The sequence below is a fragment of the Mustela nivalis genome (assembly GCF_964662115.1).
Source record: "Mustela nivalis genome assembly, chromosome: 2".
Taxonomy (NCBI): domain Eukaryota; kingdom Metazoa; phylum Chordata; class Mammalia; order Carnivora; family Mustelidae; genus Mustela; species Mustela nivalis.
Genome location: NC_139021.1, coordinates 162,953,856 through 162,975,865, shown reverse-complemented (window position 1 = coordinate 162,975,865; position 22,010 = coordinate 162,953,856). Strand labels below are relative to the sequence as shown.

General features: G+C 41.2%; 1 protein-coding gene across 3 annotated transcripts in view; it reads right to left on the bottom strand.

Annotated features, from left to right (window-relative positions):
* Window positions 1-3,112: 3,112 nt before the first annotated feature.
* CFAP58 (cilia and flagella associated protein 58) overlaps window positions 3,113-22,010 on the bottom strand; it is a 118,841-nt gene continuing 99,943 nt past the window's right edge. For all 3 annotated transcript variants that reach the window (XM_082722552.1, XM_082722551.1, XM_082722550.1), the window contains exons 16-18: window positions 10,213-10,332; window positions 7,762-7,895; window positions 3,113-3,834 (exon numbers count right to left, since the gene is read on the bottom strand). In XM_082722552.1, the coding sequence (XP_082578678.1) occupies window positions 3,723-3,834; window positions 7,762-7,895; window positions 10,213-10,332 (366 nt within the window). In that variant the 3' untranslated portion in view covers window positions 3,113-3,722. The remainder of the gene's footprint in view (window positions 3,835-7,761; window positions 7,896-10,212; window positions 10,333-22,010) is intronic.

Below are 22,010 nucleotides of genomic sequence, written 5' to 3'. Positions count from 1 at the left end.
CAGCATTGAATTAGGAGTTAAAAATGGATAATGCCATAAAAATATTTCCCATCCACTACAAAGAAAATAGTGAGATATATTTTTAAACTAGTTTACCATTTTAATATTTTAAAATGCCCTCCCTTTGCTCCTCTTCCAGCTAGATCTCCATATAATTGATTGTGTTTCCTAAGAGGCCTAGTATCTTTCCTCAAATAGCCCAGACTCTGAAATGCCACATTGCTCAAAATTCAGTCTAGAGCATTTTCCAATTGGTATCCCGGCCTAGGTCAAACTTCAGAATTTGACTGAGCCGGCCAGGAGATCAAACGATAATTATCAACCCTGGACAAATTTTTATAGCAAAATTACAGCCCATGACCAGAGATTTGCTACTGCCTCCTCTTAGCATAACTACCTCCATCTCTAGGGCTTATCACAGCAACAAAACTTTGCTCTGGGCAATTTCTTTAGAGGTAAGCACAATAAAAACCTGTCCATGAGAGCAGTCACTGAGAAGCTCTGATCAGCAAATAATGACCAGGGAGTCCCTTTTATCATGTCTCTCTCCAGCCACAGAGAAACCATGCCAGCTCCCCATCAGCCCAGTAGAGAGTCAGTGGCTGGTTTAGCAACATGACTTCTTTATGAAACTCTGAAAACCCCAGGGTAAAATGATGCTACTGTATGATCTCCTAATGTTGCTTTACAATGCAGCTCAAATTTGTGATTTTAAAAGCACCTCAGCCCACTGTGAGTTCACAGTTATCTTTAATGATTTGCAAATCCCAGTGTTTTTAACCACTCGTTTTTGTACTGTGGCTATGGAAGGAACACCTGTACCTAAATAGTTATTGCTTCTAACACCCTGGGCTGTCAGGGTGTGCAGGAAATGAAAAGCGGCGACAGTATCTTCCACCTTTTCAAGCCTTAATTTACTCCTCCTATGTTTGAACAGAAGCATACTGAGCCATCCTGAGCTGCCCTGTTATCTCCCAGAGCCCACACCATCTTGGTTCATGGGACCTCTGTCATCCACAGAAACTCACTGTCCTTCTCCATCCCATGGAGGAAAAACAAGACAGTGGCAGCTAGAGGCCACCAGGATCTTTCCCTCTGGAAGCTCTGATTTCTGAAGGTGGAGAATCTGCCTGCAAATCACGGTTACAAAAGAAATATACAGAATTTTTCATGAGGTAGCCAATGAGGCATTTCTTCAAGATATTCAACTATAAATCACACTACCAAGTCCAATTCCATCTCAACATTGTAGTGTCATAAACATCATTTATTCTCTAATTTCAAAACATCAGTTATTTCTATGTAATAATAATAATGGCAGATATTTATTAAACAGTCACCATATGCCTGATATTGTTCTAATCTTACCTCTGTATTCATTCATTTAATCCTCAAAACAACTCATTGTTATGGTATGCCAGAATTCAAACTCAGCATCTGCCTCCTAAGTCTTTGCCATACTGGGATAGATCAAGAATCATAGACCCCCTTTCCCAGAGAAGTGAACCTCTTATGAAGCTACCCAAGGGCTTGGAAGGACAGTGGCTATGGATAGACTGCAAAATGTCCCTGAATGGACAGGAAAATCTCCAGTGTTGTACATGTGTCATAACTTTACTTTGCTTGACCTTACCTGCAACTGTCCTTTGTCTAAAAAAAATATGGCGCTGAGGTAAGAGATCACAGTGATTTTCCAATAATGGATATGGTCCCAGTGTGATTCTTCAGGTTTAAGGTTCTCTTGGCAAATTCTCTAAGGTCCATACCTATCCTCCACCCTCCCATATGGTACACAAAGAGTTGATGACCACCCCTTACCACAGGGTCACCAGCTCCAGTGCAGGGTGAGTCCCCTCTGTCCTTCTCCTGAGACCCTGCAGGAAAAGCAACAGAGGATGGCACAGCCTAACCCTCTTGCCCCAGCCCTTAGCATTTCCACTGCTGGCAGTCAGCAAATGCCATTTCTGACTCATGGATGCTCATAGGCTGCCAGACCCTGCTTTGCCTGCAGGGAGAAGGGCCCCCTGCAGGGCAGTCTTTGACCATCCACCGGCTGCATGTATCTCATAAATACTCTAGCTCCCTTACCCCCCCAACAGGGACAACTCTGACCTGTGATTACATGGTCTCCAGGGCCCACTGCAAAATGCAGCCAGTCTCCCACCATGGAACTTGACTTGAAATTGCACCCGAGCTTGATTTCCTTCCCTTCTCTGACCTACTTCCCCACTATTAGAGGGTTTCCTGGGATCATTTCATAATAAATCGCTTCAAGGTCCTCATTGCTTTGGATCTACTGCAGGGGGTGAACTGAGAAGGACAGCAGAACATGCAGGTGATCGCTCTAACATCCCACCCCTCTGTATAATCTGAACAAGCATCTTGGGGTCATTAAGTCTTTTGCTCCTTGCAGTGGGAACCTTGGTCGCATTGCACAAATGGAATGATCCACTTATACTGTCCTTATCCTTGAGTGGTTTACTCTGTTTTGGTTAAAACATCGCAGAGGTCAAGCTCTTGTGAGAGAGATGACCGAAGTGTCCTCACATAACATTCCTGAAGGAACTCTCTTAGTAGGACAACTCTGAACTGAAGTGCACATAACTGTGGCTTCACCAGAAAGACAATACAGTGGGGGCACCTGGGTGGCTCAGTGGGTTAAGCCGCTCAGGTGCCCCCACTGTATTGTCTTCGGCTCAGGTCATGATCTCAGGATCCTGGGATCGAGTCCCACGTCGGGCACTCTGCTCAGCAGGGAGCCTGCTTCCCTCTCTCTTTCTCTGCCTGCCTCTCAGTCTACTTGTGATTTCTCTCTCTGTCAAATAAATAAATAAAATCTTTAAAAAAAAAAAGAAAGAAAGAAAGAAAGAGAATACAGTGGATTCAATGACCCTAAATGTTGACCTGATGCCTGAAAGCCAAACAGACCCTTGTCCTAACATAACTCCGTTTTCCAAGTGGGAGGTCTAAGAAACACAAGGCCATCAGAGGAAGCCAGCCGAAACCCTTCATTTTAAAGTCTTGGTTCCTCTGAATCTGATCCTTATGTTAAACATTTCTCAAAGTAGTTTTTAAACTTTAATTACACACTCTACCAAAGCAAAGACCAAAATCTCTACAAAGGTTCTTTTTTATTTTTTATGATGAAGTATTTATTAGTATGTCTCTTTGGAATAGATTTTCATACCCCAGGCCTGAAAAGAAATTCCACATAGAAATCATTCTCAAAACACGTTTTAAATATTTGAGAGTTTGTCCCTTTTTTTTCTCACCTCATGCCATGACTTGTTAATGAGGAATAATTAATAGATTCTTATTAATAAGAAACGCACTGCATTTTGAAAATATTTTTAAATGTAAAGCATATACACCAATGTTTATAATAGAGAAATTCAGATCCAAAATTTCATCTCTACCGAGTGCTTGGCAATGTGGTGCCTTTCAAATCAATCAGTGTGGTAGTCACAAAAGATTCGCTTTTTGCAATGCATTAGCTTAATTGAATGATATAATTACAGTCTGTTAATAGCCATGAGGACCAAGTAGAATGTCATCACTCTAAAATGGACATGACGATGATAGTTTTGCATTTCTTTTTATCCTGGAATTTGAGCACTGATTTCTCTAAATATTTGGGATCCAAGACATTTGAAAGATTCCTCCAAAATGTTCCAAAGCGAATGTCATGAGCTGTTCAAATGCACCCAGCCAAGAGCTTCGGGCTAGGACTTCACTTGGGATGGTCTGTTGAGGGGAAATCCACCCCCAGTAAAACGAGGGCCAGTTGGCTTGGCCATTGAGAAGGTGTTATCCATGGGTACTCTGTCCTTATTTCTGCAAAACAGGAAGGAAAAGTTAACTTCCTTAGCATCTTTTTCTTCCTCTATGTTTGGTGTTCTTTAAGTTCCTTAGGTGAGTTAGCCACTGAAAACTGCTTTGATTAAAGCTTTCAGTTTTAGGGGCGCCTGGGTAGCTCAGTGGGTTAAGTCACTGCCTTAGGCTCAGGTCATGATCTCAGGGTCCTGGGATCAAGTCCCGCATCGGGCTCTCTGCTCAGCAGGGAGCCTGCTTCTCTCTCTCTCTCTCTCTGCCTGCCTCTCTGTCTACTTGTGATCTCTCTCTGTCAAATAAATAAATAAAATCTTTAAAAAAAAAAAGCTTTCAGTTTTAGACAAAGTGATTGTGTAAATCTAATTAGGAGTTCACTGATAACACAAAGAATTAGGGAAAGACACAGTTAAAGGTGCCCTCCTACTGTTGATCTAAATGTGGACATAAGACCTCATTATAACTCAATCACTATGGACTTGAGACTCCTGACTTGTAACATCATCCTGTTTTATAAAACATTTGTTTAGCCCCAAAATCAGTCAGAAGAATCTTTCTCTTGGCTTTATTTATTTATTAGTTATAATGACTAATTCATCATTTATCAACTTCTATATCCCAAAGTTTCAGTGGAAACTTATAAATATTTACCACAGACTTATCTTCATCAAACCTGGATATTTATGAAATACAAATTTTCCCGTAACTTTAGACAAGCAGGAGGTGTTATTAGAAATAGTTTAAGATACAAGAAAATCTAAAAAAGATGGATAAGATAGTACCTTCAGCAATAAAGGAAAATCTAAAATATATCTCCTTAAAATACACACACGTACATATACACACACATTCACACACATACACATTCAGGTCTCCTGCAGAGGTAGCTTAAATTACACAAATTCCTTATTGTGTATTTAAGGGTCTAACAGAAAACATCTTTGGAATCCCTTTTTAAAAATAAAAATCAAGCTAACCGCTAAGACCAAACTCAAATTAGACTTGACAACTAGAACTGATTAACCTTAGGGGGTGAGAATTCCACCTTTGGGGAAAGAATCTGACTAGTTCTGCAAACTCAAGACCAGCCTGGGGGTCTGGGACAGGGCAGTGAGAGGCAGGTGGGTGAGGGTGCAGATCCGGGTGGAAATATGATGAAAAACATGTTTGAGAAAAGTGAAAGAAGGCATAAAGGCAAAAATGGTATGAGTTGCTATTTTATAAAGGGCAAGTATAGGGAAATCATCCACAGAGACTACTCTAAATTATTCCATTTGGAAAGAACCTGTAGAGGATTGGCTAATCAATCCAGCAGTCTCTTAGAAGGACTGATTTCATTATTATATATAAAAAAAAAATCATCCTCCATAAGTAGGACAATCCTTGACTGGATCCGCTAAAGAGGATTCTTTCTAGTACTTGGCAACCCACACACCTGATGCCTGGTGGATGAAGGCAGCCCGCTCCCCCATCCCTTCTCTTGCCTGCAGTAACATAACTTTCCCTCTCTGCAGGAACTTCAGTTTACCAACACTGGCTTGGTCAAAGGTGACTGATGGGAATGAAACCTCCCTTACATCACCTTTGTAATATATTCGTAGACCGTCACCGTGGCCCCCTTCAGCCTCCTCCCTTCCAGTCCACACCCCCTCCGCACCCTTGTTCTCGCCTCAGCATACTTTCCTTCAGCACCTTAATCCCTTTGCTCTTCTCCTGTGAACCCCTCTCTCTGTCTACCTCCAGTGTATAGATCCCCACCAACATGGAACCACCCATGACACCCACACCAGGTCAGAGTGGCTGCAGTTATGAGCATGTTAGGGCAAGAAGAGGACCAGTAAAAGCAAGGATTCTAGAGCTGTGCTATCCAATAGAACTTTCCACCATGGTGGCAAAGCTCTCTATCTAGAGACCAGTGCTGTGCCCTCTACTTCCATGTGGCTATTTAAGCAGTTGAAATGTGACTAGTGTACCTAAGAGACTGAATTTTTAATTTGACTTAGCTATAATCCATTTTAATTTAAGCATCTACAAGGGGCCTACTGGTCCTTTTAGTGGATGTACCACTGGGAGGGGCTGAGCCAACAGAGAGGCATTTCTGTTGGCTCCACAGGCTTCTGTGTCCAGGAAACTGTATGGAGGGTGTTTGGGAGGGGGATCAGTAAGGTCAACCGGCCAAACTCCAGGACCAAGACCAAAACAGGACAACAGACCAAACTAAACAGGACCAAGGTGGGGAAGTTCATCAGCTCTAGAAAATTAAGCAACTGCTTAGCTAAGCTGGTTGTTCATAACTGTGTAAACCAGACTGCTGCTCTCCAAAATGGTTACATGGACTCTATAAGATGACTAAGTTGACCCACTGGGAACTGCAAAGAAGATATTTAAGATTCTATTCATATTTTGTTTTTCAAAATTTAAAAAAAAAAATCTCAGTTTACTAAGAGTTACCAACAAAGTGACAATAGTATTTTGCATGCAATGTAGACAAGTTAAAATATGTTGGAGGTAGAAAACTATTCTAAAATAAAAATTTCATTTTAATACCTAAAACAAATATGTATTTAATATGCATGCATATATATGGGCAGCTACAAGTTCAAAAGTGTTTTACTGATAAGAGACTGTAATCAAAATGTTTGAAAGCCATTGAACTGGATGTGTTCCTCGCACTGGAACAAGCCATCGGCACGAACATACTGTCTTAAGAGAAAACCACTGTGTTTCCACCGATCGTGCACTGATTCACACCACTAATACCAGTGGTTCTCCAGCTTCTGTGAGGAGTGACTCAACTGCAAATTCTTCAGAGCCCGCAGAATCTAAACATCTGGGAATGGGGCCTGGAGACCTACATGTTCACCCAATCCCACCAATGGTTCTGAACCAGATGGTTGCCAGTTCCATACATCAAGACAGACCCATTGAAATCAGCTCTAATTTTTGGCAGGATTTGACTCTACCAAGAAGTTGCCCTCTGAATATGGAATGGGGGACTATTCTGATTTACAAGAAGGGCAAATTTTTCCTGGCAAATCTATTTGCATCCCATTACTTCATTGTTGTTGTTTGCTCCTCACGAATCACAGGCAGATACCCCTCTTTCACCAGGTCCCTGCAATGCCCAAGTGGACAAAACATCCAACTTGACTTAAACCCCCAATGTGAGCCACTACAGAATCAACTGGATGACTTGGGCAATGCCACACAGCCAAGCCGAGGTTCGAACCCACTGATTCACTGGGGCCCGTTCTCTCACCCTAGCATTAGGCAAATGATGATACCCAGTGGAGAGACATTTGTCTTTCCATGTGTAGGCATCCTGAAACCCAAAATGTTAACCTGGAGAGTAAGAGCTCACGTCACGCTCCCGGCAGATGCTGAAGCTAGTGCTAGACGTAAAGATGGTTCAGAGACAGATTATCTAAAACATAGGTAAAAATGATCCGCGAGTTACTCATCACAGCTGTGTTCTTGGAAAGAACAGCTTTCCCACCCTCCACTCCTTTGCAAAATTACCTATGTTTGTAAATGTGGATGTGCTTTCAAGCCTGAAATCTTGCAACTGAATCTCAGTTGCAAACAATGTTATTTATGGCATGATTATCTCCAAGCCATGAGAACAGCGTGGGGCAGGTAGGGCGGGGGTGGGGGGAGATGGGGAGAATCCTACTATGTTTTTTCTGCTCCATATGAGATCCACCAATGAGCAGATATTAATGGATCCCTGCTCGGGTCCTAAGGAGAGGCCTTTGTATCAGATGAGACATGCAACTTGCTCTGACACGAACCAGTGGGGATGTGTAGAATGTCATTTGTTCACCCTGTGCCTCAGTTTACCCCCATGGACTCCATGACTCCGTGACTGTCTGCCAATTATCTTATCAGCAGATAATAGGCACAACAAGATCAGAACATTTGACTAATTCTTACTTCTGAATGTATTCTTTACGTTTCTGGGCTAGGTATTTCTTCTTCAAGTTCATCAGTTCATTGGTAAGTTTCTCGATCTCGTATTTATATTCTTGGCTCTGTGATTCATACATATTCAGCTCTGAAGACAAAACCTAACATGACAAAAAAAACAGCATTAGCAGAAGAGACACAGTGAAACGATACCTTTTCCTGAAAATTTTTTCTCTCTCATTTGCTGCCATTTACCTCCATGGGGTGAGTAATACAAAACCCCGCCCAAGTTTAACAGCTAATCCGCTCGCTTTTGCCAGTTCTCAAGGTCTCATCTAGGTAAAAATCTGACTGAGGTCTGCAGACTCCTAATCCAGGGGCAAATGTGGTGAAGCCTCTGCTTGGAAGAGCTCTTGGGCCACATTCAAGCAGGCTCACCCATGAAGGGAGTAATGGGTTTCAGGTATATTGTGAGCAGAGACAGAAATATGCTCAGGCATACAGTATCAAACTGCACTTAAAGCCTTTTTAAAGAGCCTTTAGGGAAGTCATCACTAGGGAGAGTGATTCATTTGACGATTATGGTTAAAAATTATTCTGGAATCATCCCACCATCACCACCACCAAGAAGGCCTTCAGTGTATGTGTTTTCCTAGGTTGCTGTTCTGCTAATGTCTATCACCCCTTCGCTGTTCTCTTTGGGACTCTTCACAGGCTCACTCTTTCTCCCAGCACCGCAATGTTTCCCTCTGCGAAGCGGGGAGCCGACATGCGCATGGGAGAGTCTTAAGCCTGTGTGAGAGGAGCCCTGATCAGCTGCCTCTTCCACTCTGGTGTCCCATAGATGCTCTTGGTCTCGAGAGAGAAGAGTGGGCATTCTCTCATCTGAACAGGCCGCGTAAAGCATGCCCAAGCGAGGAGTGCACCCCACAGAAACCAAAGGGAAGGAAAGAAGGTTACCATTCTAAGGGGCATGCAACAGAAAGATTCATTTTCCCTCTCGCTCACTGTTTGAAAAATTTGCACAAAAGGGACATCTCTGTCTTCTAGGTATTCATCTGCTTCTGAACGTGTTCCCTTCATTGCTTTGAAAATGATTCTGACTATGCTATCATGAGCTAAAGAATAGGACCTTCATGTTGAGAGAAAACCTGCCTTAATAGCTAAACAATTAGGAACAAAGGGTCTGTTTCCAAACAACAAATATCACATTTCCTAAAAGAGCCCAGATAATGAGGACAAACTGGCAGACGAGACGGGCTGAGACCACCACCTCTGAACCTCTTCCACCAGGGGTCCCATTTCATCAGAGCAAAATTCTGGATCTCCTGAGTTAAAGGGTTAAAATGCCAAAAGCGCCAGTGAGCCATGCAATGCAATCCAAAGCAGAATGTGGCTGACAGCAATGTGAAGACAGACATGTACTTTTCTAATCTATACCCACTCCTGAGAAAATGAGCTTTTGTTTTGTTGGGAATATATAATTGTTTAAAAGGATGGAAATAATCAAAAAGATTATGCCTCATGCAAAATTCGAACTATATCTCAGGATACTCTGGTGAAATCAACATTGAGGGATAAGTTGAAAATTAATGTTCTAATTGCACGTCTGTTTCATCTGCCTTTTTTAAGTAGAAGGATGTGATTTTACAATGTCTTATTTGTGAAAGCATCAGAACCGTAGGAGGAGCACGGCATCTATATTACCCCAGGCAGAAAGGCAATGATTATCACCTTCGTTGTGCTGGTAAGTGCCGGAATTCAGCTGGCATGTGCTACCTTCCGTGTTTGCATGTGTGTAAGACTTCCCCGACATGCCCAGAATACCTAAGGACTCACTTAGGAGGTAGAGCTCCAGATACAATGGTAACACACCGTTTCCAAGAAAACTTTTAAAAGGCACACGTAATAATATAACATTCCATCTCCCCCAGTTGAGTTTCTGAAGTCACTTAGAAGGGAATTTATGCTAACAGAATTCTAAGGTGATTTTACTTTCCTTTCACAGTGACTGACTCAAGAGATGGGCATGAAGGCAGGCCCTGGGCACGGGGGAATAACCTGTGCTTCGCAGGGGGAATGGAATAGCACAAACCTGCTTGGCACAGTGGTTTGCTTCGGGAGATGATGGTTTTAAAACATTTCCTCTCTTCTTCCCCCCCATTCCAAGTGCCCTCACTCATTTTGAGATCATCGCCATATACCTGTCCCCCAAATTTCCGTTCAGGTGCCATCATCCTCTCTCCAACTCTTCCCTTGCTCTCCTCCCTCTTTCAGAAAACAGAGAATTGTGGGGTCTATTAGTCTCGCTGCAGGAGGGCAACTCTGGGATGTGTCCTGCTCCTCCTGGGACTGGAATTCTAAAAAAGCCAACCTCTACGGTGTGTGACGTTTGGGAGACTGGCTCCTTGTACCGAGACAGCAGACATGTCTGGGTCCTTCGCGTGTGGCCAGGAAAAGGCAGAGGCTCCCACTTACTTTCAGCTGTTTTGTCTTTTCCCGCAGCGTGTGGCGATAGATCTGTAGCTGCTCGGCGGCCTCGGGACCAGGCTGTCGAGCCAGGATGTGCTTCAGCTCCACATACAGTTTCTCCTTTTCCTGGCAGAAAGCAAAACCACAAAGGAGATAAACAGCCCTGTCAAGTCAGGAAAAGTGCCTTTACATGGTCAGGAGAACTTGGGACCATCATAAGACACTTCAGAGTGCCACACTGATCACATGCACCATAGATCTGATCAGGAGTGCATCCAACAACCCCGGTCAAGGGCTTAGGTTGGGCCAGCAAGGGAAAGCCTCTCTCCACCTAAACTTAGGATCACATGACTGAGAGACAAGGGCAGTGATGGAAGATTTGGACATGTGTTGTGGCCAGTAAAAGTAGGACATAGGGGAGTTTTCGCAAAAATGTCCTTTGAACTGTTGTTTGAAGAGTGAGTAGGAGTTTTCCCCAGAGCAAGAAAAGAAAGGTTTTGAGGCCGAGATTCAGAGTCAGGACAGGGGAGAAGTGATTCTAGTTCAGTAGGAGCATTGGACCAAAGGAGGGAGAAGTGGAGAGAAGAGGCTGGGCTCATAGGTAGGTTCTAGGCTGTGTAGTTTGGGAGGAAAGGATGAGTTGTGTCTGGGTTTGTCTTCAGAGGAATAGGTCCAGTAGGAAGACAGAGAACAGAGTGAGGTGCTCAGGGCACCAGGATAAGCAGAAGATGAAAACAGATGGACCTAAGGCAACTAGGATGGAAAAGAGGTAGATGTGAAGACATTCCTGAGATAGAATCAGTGGGATCTGGTGAAAAATCAGTCCAGGAAAGAAGGAACGGGACCTAAAAGACTCCAAGGCTTCTAATATGGACACCTTGGGGGCTGAAGGGTGATAGTAATGGAGCAGGGAGGCTAGGAAAGAAGGGGTGTGGGAGGGGGGAAAGAACTGTTTCTACATTCTCTTCTGATTATCAGTGGGGTCTGGATATGTTGAACTTGAGGTGTTGTGGGATACTGAGGAGTTGAAAATGAGGTCCCAGAGTTCAAACTAAAGAGCAAGGCCTCCCCCACTTTGCTCCTGGGTGCTCACTGGGTTAAAGCCTCTGCCTTCAGCTCAGGTCATGATCCCAGGGTCCTGGAATCAAGCCCCACACCGGGCTCTCTGCTCAGCAGGAAGCCTGCTTCCCCCTCTCTGCCTGCCTCTCTGCCTACTTGTGATCTCTGTCTGTCAAATAAATAAATAAAATCTTAAAAAAATATATATAAAGAGCAAGATGGAACTGGTGGTGGGTCATGGCTAAAGCCATGAAAATGGCTCCTTCAACAAGGGATGGCCTTTGGGGTGGGCCAAAACAATGAGATCTTTGGGAGAGCCAACATATTGGGGGAGGGAAAGAAGAAAGACTGAGAGAAAACGAACAAGGGAGAGTAACTGAATGCCCCCCAGCTAGGAAATGGCAGTGTTTACAAAGGGAAGCATGATTTGAGTGGCCAGTGATATCCATTAGGCTAAGAGATGAAACAGAAGAGGTACTGAAAATGGCCTTGGGGGAGGCCTTTTAGGATGATACCACTGCAATAACATTGGGGGAGCAGAAGTCACAGAGACTAGAGAACAAATCAGAAGTAGGAAGTAAAGAAAGCAAGTCATTTAAGAAATATGACATGGGTAGAACTGAGATCTGGAAGTAGTTTGAGGGAATAGGTAAAAAGCCAAGAAAACTAGGATGTGCACATTCATAGAACTAAAAGAAAGGGCTTGCTAGGAACCCACAGCAAATCATAATTTCATAATTGAATTTAACCAACAAACAATATAGAATTCCCATTTGTACCCTAAAGTTTAATTGCTTGTAATGTGTGTTCAGATTCTTGAACTAGGGAAACTACATACAAGGGAAGATTTATTTCTCAGGCACCTCAGTTCTGGATTCCCATTTCTCTAAACTACAACAATTTGAACAAACATTGATAAAGACTAGTGTGCCTATTCATTTGTCTCTGTATGTATTTATTTCCTTAAGGTAATTATGTTAAAGAGAAAAAATAAGTAAAAGCCCTCTTAATAAATGACATGGCCAAGCAAATGGAAACAAATTTTTACCTAGAGCTAAGTATTCTTAGCATTGTCATCAAATAGTGTTTTTGACAGAGAACATGAGAATCATTAAAAAAAAAAAATCAGTAGAAGAAAATCCATTAACTACTCATTGTCACCATTTGTTTTAGATTTTTCTTCCCTCTGGCCAAATTACAGAAATTTTATCACAAATAACATGACTCTACTTTCAAAAGAATGTATGTAACTTAAGAACTAGTTGGATGGATTAAGATTCTGGAGAAACGTGTATCCAAAAACAATACTCACCATTTAAGAAATAATTCCAGAAACGACAAGGAAATCCAAAAGCCCGTGCAAAAGAAGAAAACTTGAACAAATAGAATTACAAAGCGGTGGTTTTCCTTTGTTGTACAACACCTCCCGTCACACCTTACAATATAATCTTCCCAGTAAATGGATGTAGCAAGCAATGGGAAAGATGTCAGGAGGTGAGTTTATTTTCTATAGCCACTTAATGCCTGCTCTGTTGGAGAAATAACACTTCTGACAAGGCTTCAAGATTCAATTTGGAGAGGGTAATAAATATGTGGAGAAGCCCACAAAACCGTTTTGTCCATTTCTTTCAGCTCCCCTTCCTCTCTACCAGAATATGGGTAGATGTGAAAAGTAAAGAACCCCATGAAGACAAGGAGGAAGCAATCTGGTTTGGGATATAATAACGTCTTAAACTGAAAAGATCATCTTACTCCAAGAACCTTCGAATGTTTCCCAGGCGGAACACTTTTCAACTGCTCTTGGCAGGGAGGAAAGAGACACAGAGGAGAGAGGCTGGAAGAAGCAAATATTGCTACCTTGGCTCATAAGCGAGAATCCCAAGGTCAACGGCAATGAATGGTGTGTCCCAAAGTCCAAAATGTGACAAGTCAAAAACCCAGTCATGATATACGCGAGAATCACTTTTCCCATGCAACACCTCCTCTGGGGTTTGAAGACATGTTATAACCTTGAAAGAATCTGGAGGAAATTGTGCTATGTAATTCCTAAAGGCTACATGATACTATCAGTAGAATGGAGCCAGAGGTAAAATCAGGTTGGCAGCCAGGGGATTTCAGGCAGAGGTAAGAGCATAATCAGCTCCCAGCTCTTGGGACCTAAGCCTGCTGAAAGGGCTCCACCTACTCCCTCTGACAGGACATGTGACCTTCACCGACAGTGAACCAGGCCACCATTTAGCCCGTCTTCCCCTGTCTCCACTTCCTGTTCTTTTTCCCAAGGCTATAAAAGGAACCCAAATGGATTTATTCTAAAGAATAACTGAGTGACTGAATAGTGAGGACCCATAAGTGTGGAGAAAAGTGAAGAAGTTGAGTGAACTACTATTGAAACGGTTGCAATATTCAAAGCCAAAAAGTTCTAAGAGTTAGACCACTCAGGCCAAGCGATGCATGTGTATTCCTGGTGGGTTGAGAGAACACCAAGTGAAACTTCAGGGACTAAGACAGTAGGAATGGGAAGAGCTGAGGGAAAAGGAGTTGGGGGGTAGTGGCTGAAATGCATTACCAGGCTTCAGTGTGCATGAATTTTGGTCTGTGTTTACAATAGAAAACCTAACTGATAAAACCAAAGTGAAGGCCGGTCAACATTAACATTCTAGCTGTGTGTATCCTACAGATTTGTATTTTGGGAGAGCGTTCTGGTAATTTAGATAAATATGGAGTGTTTGATGGATTGAAGGTCTTAAGTACGATTGTTTTCCAATTTATTTCTCTCCTAACCCTCTACAAGGGCCAACCAAGCTCTTCAAACATTGTGCAATGGTGTGTATAATAACCCCATTTAGAGACAAAGCGTGCAATTCTATTATAAAGAGAATCTATCTTATGCAACAGAGAGACTCATTAGGCTGTCCGGTGTACATTGTCTCCATAAGCCAGCAGTGGCAGAACCAGCTGCCTTGTAAAACATACCCTGTCCTTCTTCGTTAAGCTGCATTCATTTCTTTTTAAACCAAGTCAATTAATTTGTCACTGGGTTAGAAGCACCATATGTCAATGAAACGTTGTAAGAAAATCATGAATAGTTTATTACTTCCCCACCAACAAAAGATTGCATCTTCAGGTTAACATTTCTTTATTTATTCAGAGTTTGTTCTTAATGCACATCAATATTACTTCGTACCATGCCTCACTCTCTAAATTATTTTGTGAACAGCTATACTGGAAAAAACTAGACTCTTAACATCAGGAGACTAGCTCCCACTTTGGCTGAGCATGACTTGCAAGCATAAAACTTATTATGTCCATCCTCGCAATGATGCTCCCTGGCTAGACATCCCATCCTCCCAGTCGGATAGACTATCAGACATGGTTATGGATTCTTTTGCTGCAAGAGTCTCCAAGTTATTCTGGATAAGAACACAGCTCATTATTAACACCGGCTGAGTAGAGTGGTACAAAATTAATTACAGTATTAGCTTCAAATAATGCCGTCATTACACGGTGACAATCTGTAACCCCAGATTGGAAACTCCAGACACGAAGTCACTTAGACCTCCAGGTGTTTGTATTTTATCTGACAATAAATTAAAAGTCTACATTCTGAACAGTCTATGCAAATAGGAGTCAGTGCTATTCTGGGTACAATATGGAGGAAGAAACCAAGCTGCTCTCAGAACTCCTTTCCCCACCGAGCTACAATTTTATATTCACTGTCTGTTTATATTCCCTGTCTTAAGCTCTGCATCTTCAACTGAAAACAGAAGGTAGTTCACATTCAACGTGCACCTTAACCCCTCTTCTTCCTCAGCTCGCCTACTTGAGGCAATAACTGACTAAGAGGAACTAATATATTCTGTTTTAATCTGAATCTGTGCTTGGCAAATGCCAGTGCATTGATTCTCTTCACCCTGGATTCATCAATTTGCTTGGGCGAGTGTTGCAAATAATAACTTCACCCTGGGAACCAGCTAATTCATGTGAATCAGGCAGCTTGGCTCCTGATCCAGAGTCACATGCTTATCTATACCCACCAGGGTGAAAGCCACGCACTGAGATGCTTGGATACGATGTACTCCAAAGAAAGAGACACCACCTTATCTTCACTCTAGCTCATCCGATGGGTTCAAGATGAAGTTGGTTTAAAAAAAAAAAAAAAGAAAGAAAGAAAAGAAAATGCCCCAATCATTACCTCTGGGAGAGCCAACTTCCCAGAATACACAGAAAATCCTTTTTTTTTTTTCCAAAATACCAAGATGCCATTTATATTATTTCAGTATTTATTCCTTATGAATCCATTCTTTCCAGTTGCATTATGAGCCTTTAAAGTCAGAATTATGCTGGATCTTTCTGTGTGTCCCTCATACCTGCTACTGTGTTCTATTCATTCTAGATGCTCGATAATTTTGTTGCTTGCGATTATATTGTCAGCAAACTATGCCCATCATATCTCAGTAATGCACATCAGCAGAGGTGAGATATGCATATGTTGAGAACTTTCGCTTTAATTAGATCACTGTAACAACTCCCGGTTAGCAGAGCTTATATAATTCACCCTAATGAGCTAGTTGCTCCTATAAATCATATATCTTTGAGTGAAATTTTGCACCATGCATATTTTGTCAAACTCATGCAAATACTTGATATACAACCTTGATCTCTTAGTAAAATGTTTATAGCAGTTTCTGATAGGGCAAGTGGTTTCAAATGCCTTTTTTAATTCATAAGACTAGCAAATGTCTTCACATTAATTGGCTCTGAAGCTCTGCTTACATGTGCGTGTGCATACGGACACATGAAAATGCAAGCTTAACTCCTAAATTAAATAATGTGTGCACTTTTTAAACAGCTTCCTTAAACACAAGAATTCTAATAGCACACATAACTCTTTTCTATAATTAAAAAAATGCATTACATTTTTTCCTGTTTGCTTGATTTTAGTTTCCTTTCCACCTTCCCACCCCCACTCATAATCCTTAACAAAAGACTAAAGCCAAATTTAAAATTTTTAAACAAAACTGCTTCCCTCTTTATATGAAGGCAACTACAGAGCAATCCCCAATTTATCTAGAAATGACTCTTTTCGTTAGTAGGAAAATAAATTAGAAACACTGTAAACATATTACATTTCTATCTAGCTTTAGGAAAGGGAAAGTAATGGCTGATACCTTGGGGCTTTCTTGTTTATTAGCTTTATAACGAAAATGTCAGCTAACCTGAACTCTGGACCTATCTTGTTTATGATGTCATGAAGTGGTAAAGCCCCCTAGAGAGGCTGAGACACGCAGGACTGGGGGATGAAACAGAATTACACAGCTGAGTTCCTCGTGAGCAGGAAACTGCTTGGTTACACAGTGGTTCTTGGCTCTAGATGTAGATGATTAAGTGTTTTATGAGGCATAGGAGAAATCTGCACACACTAACCTTCACCATTTTTGTAATAATAGGAAAAATGTTTCTGGTACTTTCGGATATAAACAACGCAAACTTTCTTGGGAGATCTCTTTGCAACGGGTTTTGTCCTCCAATGCAAATAGATGTTTGTGAAGTCCTGGACAGGGTACATAATTGCCTAGATTGGCCTGAACTTCATTACCAAGACTGCTGGCTGGTTTTACCCTTACACCTTACCTCCCAACCTAACATATGTGAAGAATTTGCACGTTAAGTCATGGTGGTGTTGGCTGTTCTTAAAATCTATAATGAAACAGGTCTAGAAAAATTCAAGTCCACTAAGTTCTTCTTTCGTGCCAGTATGACACATACGATTGTGCTAGTTTAATATGAAGATAAATAAGGTCCAAACTTCAAGGAGCTCACTTTCCAGCAGAAGGAAGACAAATAACTAAGTCATAAAATAAGACAGACTATTGCCAGGTCCCCAAAGAGGCGCTAGGGGTATTGTGCAGTGTGTGGGTAGATCTAGAAGGAGAGATGATATTCATCTGGTGGACTGCAGAGAGGGAAGTATTTCAGATGGATCTCAGTAGGAATAGTAGTCATAGCTGTAATATTTGTATTCATGAATCAGAGAAGGGCCTCACTACCAAAGGACAAATTGAATAGACAAAGCCACTTGAAGTCAATCCACTGAAAATGGGATCAATTTTCATAATAAACAGTACAGAAAAAAGTTTGAGATTTTTTTTCCTTGAAAAACAGATCTAAAGTTCATTTTAAGAATTTAATTTTTTGAGTATTTTACCTTATCACTTTAAAATTTGCATTTTAATTGTAATAATGTATGATTACTGGATCAATTAAAATCATTGGGTTTGGGGGGCATCTAGCTCTCTCCTTTGGAAAAGCACCCAATTCTTTCATCTCAGAGCCATGAATGTAAGCCCCACACTGGGTGTAGAGATTACTTAATAAACTTTAAAAAGTTATTGGGTTTTTTAAAGATGCATTTATTTATTTGAGGCATGGGGGGAAGGGGCAGAGGTAGAGAAACAGAATTCCAAGCTGACTTTGCCCTGAGCATAGAGTCAAGCACAGGGCTTGATCTCACAACCCTGCTACCACAATCTGAGCCAAAACCAAGAAGCAGATGCTTAACCAACTGTTCCACCGAGGCACCCTACGGGCTTTTTCACATGGCTGACAATATTATGGTACAATTTGACTTCTTGCATATATCTGACTTCTGCAGTACAGCAGTTTTAAAATTTTTTATTATGTAACAACCATACAAAAGAATCTATAGTAAAAATAACTATAAAGTGTAATAATAAAATGAAGGTTCATGGTAAGTCCATCACCCATATTATGAAATAGATCATCATCAATACCTAGCATCTGTGCAGACCCTTCTCCATCCTATCCCTGTGCCTACACAACTGCCACCATCAGCTGAGGGAAGCACCATCTGAATCCTGCGGTTGTCATTCCCTAGTTTTTTCCATATAGCTTGAACATATATCTATTATTTAATTTTACTTTGCTTTGAGCGTTATAAAAATAAGCATACCTAGTTTCTTTGACTTGCTTGTTTTACTCAACATAACTCATAATAAAAGATTAATTAATGTTGTTGTGTGCCTCTATGCATGTATTTCATCTGATACTCTGTTGGGTGAAAATTCCCCAATTTACCCATTCTCCTGTCCATGGAGTTATTTCCAGGGTTTTGTTTTTATCAACGACATTGCCATGAACATTCTCATGTGTGTTCCCTAGTCCCCAGTTTTAAGTCTTCCCACCATGTAGACCTAGGAGTGGGATTGCTGCATCTTAAAGAATATAAACGTTCAACTTTGGAAGAGAATGTTAAATGATTTTCCAAAGTGCTCTCCAAAAATCCCCTCTGATCCGTACCTTTGCTATTTTTTTTTAGTGTCACCAGGCAACCCTAAGCAAAGGATGTAACTAAAACCATACCTAGAGTCTTATACACTGAAATTATAAAATATTGTATATTAAGCCACCAAATGGGTGGTAATTTATAACAGTGCAATAAATACCTAATACAGACATTATAACATATGTCATTCCTCTAGAAATAGTAAGACAGTATCTCAATGTGGACATATGTTTTATTTCCCTTCTTACAAAGTAGGGTTAAGCATTTTTATTTTCAAGTTTATTTATCTTTTGTGTTTCCTCTTCTGAGAAATGCCTGTTTCACGCACATTGTTTTCCTATTTTCTACCGTTGGTTTTTTTCTTACTGATTTATAATTCTTTATATATTCTGGATTAAGACATATAAAATGTGTGCCTTACTTTCTTTATGACTCCTTCTGAGGAGCAGACATTCTTAATGATAATGTAGTAAGATTTATCCATAATTTCTTTTATGGTTGATGCTTTTTGTATCTTAGTTAAGTACTCAGGCCAATTATTTTTAAAAGACTTCCGTTAGCAGAAATATTCAAAGCCTTCGTTAATTTCTCCCAAATCCCCTCCTAATCCTTTGATAATTTAAAACATTCTGTTTTGAGGTAGCTACACTTAGAATTATTTGACTTTTCTCTTTTCCTACCAGATGCTGATTTGCCATTGCCTTTGATATGATTCTAGAATTTTTCTAAAATCACTTGCGTTGACTTCAAGTGATCTGGCATCTTTTACAAAGCTTATAATTACTTTGCATTGTATTTGCATTTCTTGTTGGCTGATATTAACACTGGACAATCCTACTGAAAAAGAGAGACCAGTGATATCAAGATGGGCAGGAGTTAGTCACATGATGCTGACTGGGATGTCTGAGGATAGATAACAGTCATATAAATGGCAAGTTCTTTAGGGGATATATTTATATTATGAAAATATTCACTTTTCTGCACGATCTCAGAATTTGGGTGAACTGGGCAGAAAGTACTGGAGAAGAATAATAGAAGTCATCCCAGCAGCTCTCACATATAAAGCAGGTACTACGGATGTGCCCGGCATGGTGCCCAACTCAAATGTGGCATTTCTTTTTTTTTTTTCTTTCAAGATTTTATTTATGTATTTGAGAGCGAGAGTGAGAGAGAGCATGCACTAATGGGAGGGAAGGGCAGAGGAAGAGGAGGGAGGCTGAGCAGGGAGCCTAACATGGGGCTCAGTCTCAGGATGCTGGGATCTTGACCCGAGCCGAAGGCAGACACTTAACCAATTCAGTCACCCAGGCACCCCCTGAAATGTGAAATTTCAATAACTCATCACAACAAACCCAAGAATTGATTGTTATTATCCCTATTTTCCAGGTGAGAAAGTTGAGGCTTGGAAGCATCAGTGACTTACCTAAATAAAGCAACTAGAAAGTGGCAGAACCAAGATTTGAACCTATATAAAATAGAACATTTCAAAGATTGAGATGAACATGTATTATACCTATATGTGTGTATATATAGATACACAGATCTATAGATATGTAAAATACGTGTGTATATATGTATACATGTGTGTATATACCTCCATCCTCATTCTTAAGCATTACTCACACTGCTTCCTATAGCAGGTGGAAAGTAAAAGAAGGGGAAAATATAAACAAAAGTATAAAGGTCAGGAGGTGAGAGTATAAAAGCATCCAGTAAGCCTGCAGAAAGGAAAGTAGCAAGCGACTATCTTACTAGACTAGAAAAGAAGAATGTATGTGTCCTGAATGATAGACAGATGAGTTTGTTTTCAACCTAATAGGCAGGAGGAAACCATGGTGGGTTTCTTGGTGAGGAATATGTTAATAACATTAATATATTATCATATATCATATCCATGTACTACTATAATAATTTATAAGACACATAAAATAGAAGATTTTAAAGACAGATTAAAATGCACATATATGTAGAAGTTCTGATATTTTCTTCCAACACTCAGTGGATGGTCTTAGGTGCTCTACACTGGAGAACACTGGTCTAACATATTAGAAGTGAGGATCTACATCAGAAGAGTGGGCAGGGGACAAAACACATAAAAGATTAGAAATAGACGCAAAAGCATGGGGAGATGTAGTTTACTTGACTCAGCAACTGACCTGGCAGGAGGTGGATGGGGAAGTCAGAAGTAACACTGGCATTTCGAGCCTCTGGCTGTCTGGACAAGGGGCCACACCATGAACAAGCATAGCCAAGCCAGAAGGAGCTGGCTTCAGGAAGCAGATGGAGAGCTCCTTACATGGAGGACATCCCTTTGACAAACATGTATTAAGGAAACTGAGGCTCAGCAAGGCTATGGAATTTGTCCAAGACTGCATACCTACAAACTGCAGAGCCAGGATTCTAACCCACGATGGTATGACTCCAAGCCTGGACCGGCACCCTCTTGGCTTCTTCCAACCCATTACCAAGCACCCTGCCTCCACCATTCTCAGTCACCAGCCAAACCAGAGGGACAGCCAAGGTAGAGAGGAATCAGGAGAGAATAGAGCAGCTGTGTAACTATACATCGACAATGACAGCTGCATAAAGAAAGGGCCTTACACAATCAAGTTATTAAAATGTGCAGTGGGACCAATGAAAGGCAGCTGAGGGAAATCTTGCTAACTTGGAAAATTCTTTAGGGTAGTACATACTTTCAAATAAGCCAAATTAAATTTTAAAACAAGAAATACTCTGATGGAATTACATACTCAAGTTGAAATAACTCCAAGTAATTTGGATTTTGTGATTAAAACCTAAAAAGCTTCCAAGTAGTCATAAGATTGTGACATCACAGAACGGGCTCAGAGTAGAGAGGGCTCTGTCCTGCTCCGCTCCTGTTTCCTGTGTGCGCATCCCACTAAGTCACTCTCCTTCCCTAATCCACCAGATTCTTTTAAGCCTCCTTGTCTTTGCACTGGCCACCCATTCCTCTGTAATGCCCTTCCCCAAAAGCCAGCCCCAATCCTTGTCCAACACCTCTCAGCTTTTACAATGCTGCTCAAAGTAACTGCCATTGGGGGAGGGGGGCTTTTCCAATTTCCTCGAATTAACTATATCTTTAGTGTTACCACAGCCTTCTTAGGGATTTTAACCTTGGGTGGATTTAGTCACAGAGTAGTCCTCTCTTTCATGCAGAGGATATGTTCCAAGACCCCCAGGAGATGCCTGAAATTGCAGATAATACCAAACCCTATACGTCCTATGTTTTTTTCCCATCCATGCCTAGCTGTGATAAAGTTGAGTTTATAAATTAGGTACAGAGATTAAAAACAAAAAGGAACAATGACAATTATAGTAATAAAAGTTATGTGGATGTGATCTCTCTCTCAAAACATTGTGCTGATGTGAGAGAGACAAAGAGAGGTGAATGATGCAGGCATTGTGACGTAGCCTTAGGTTC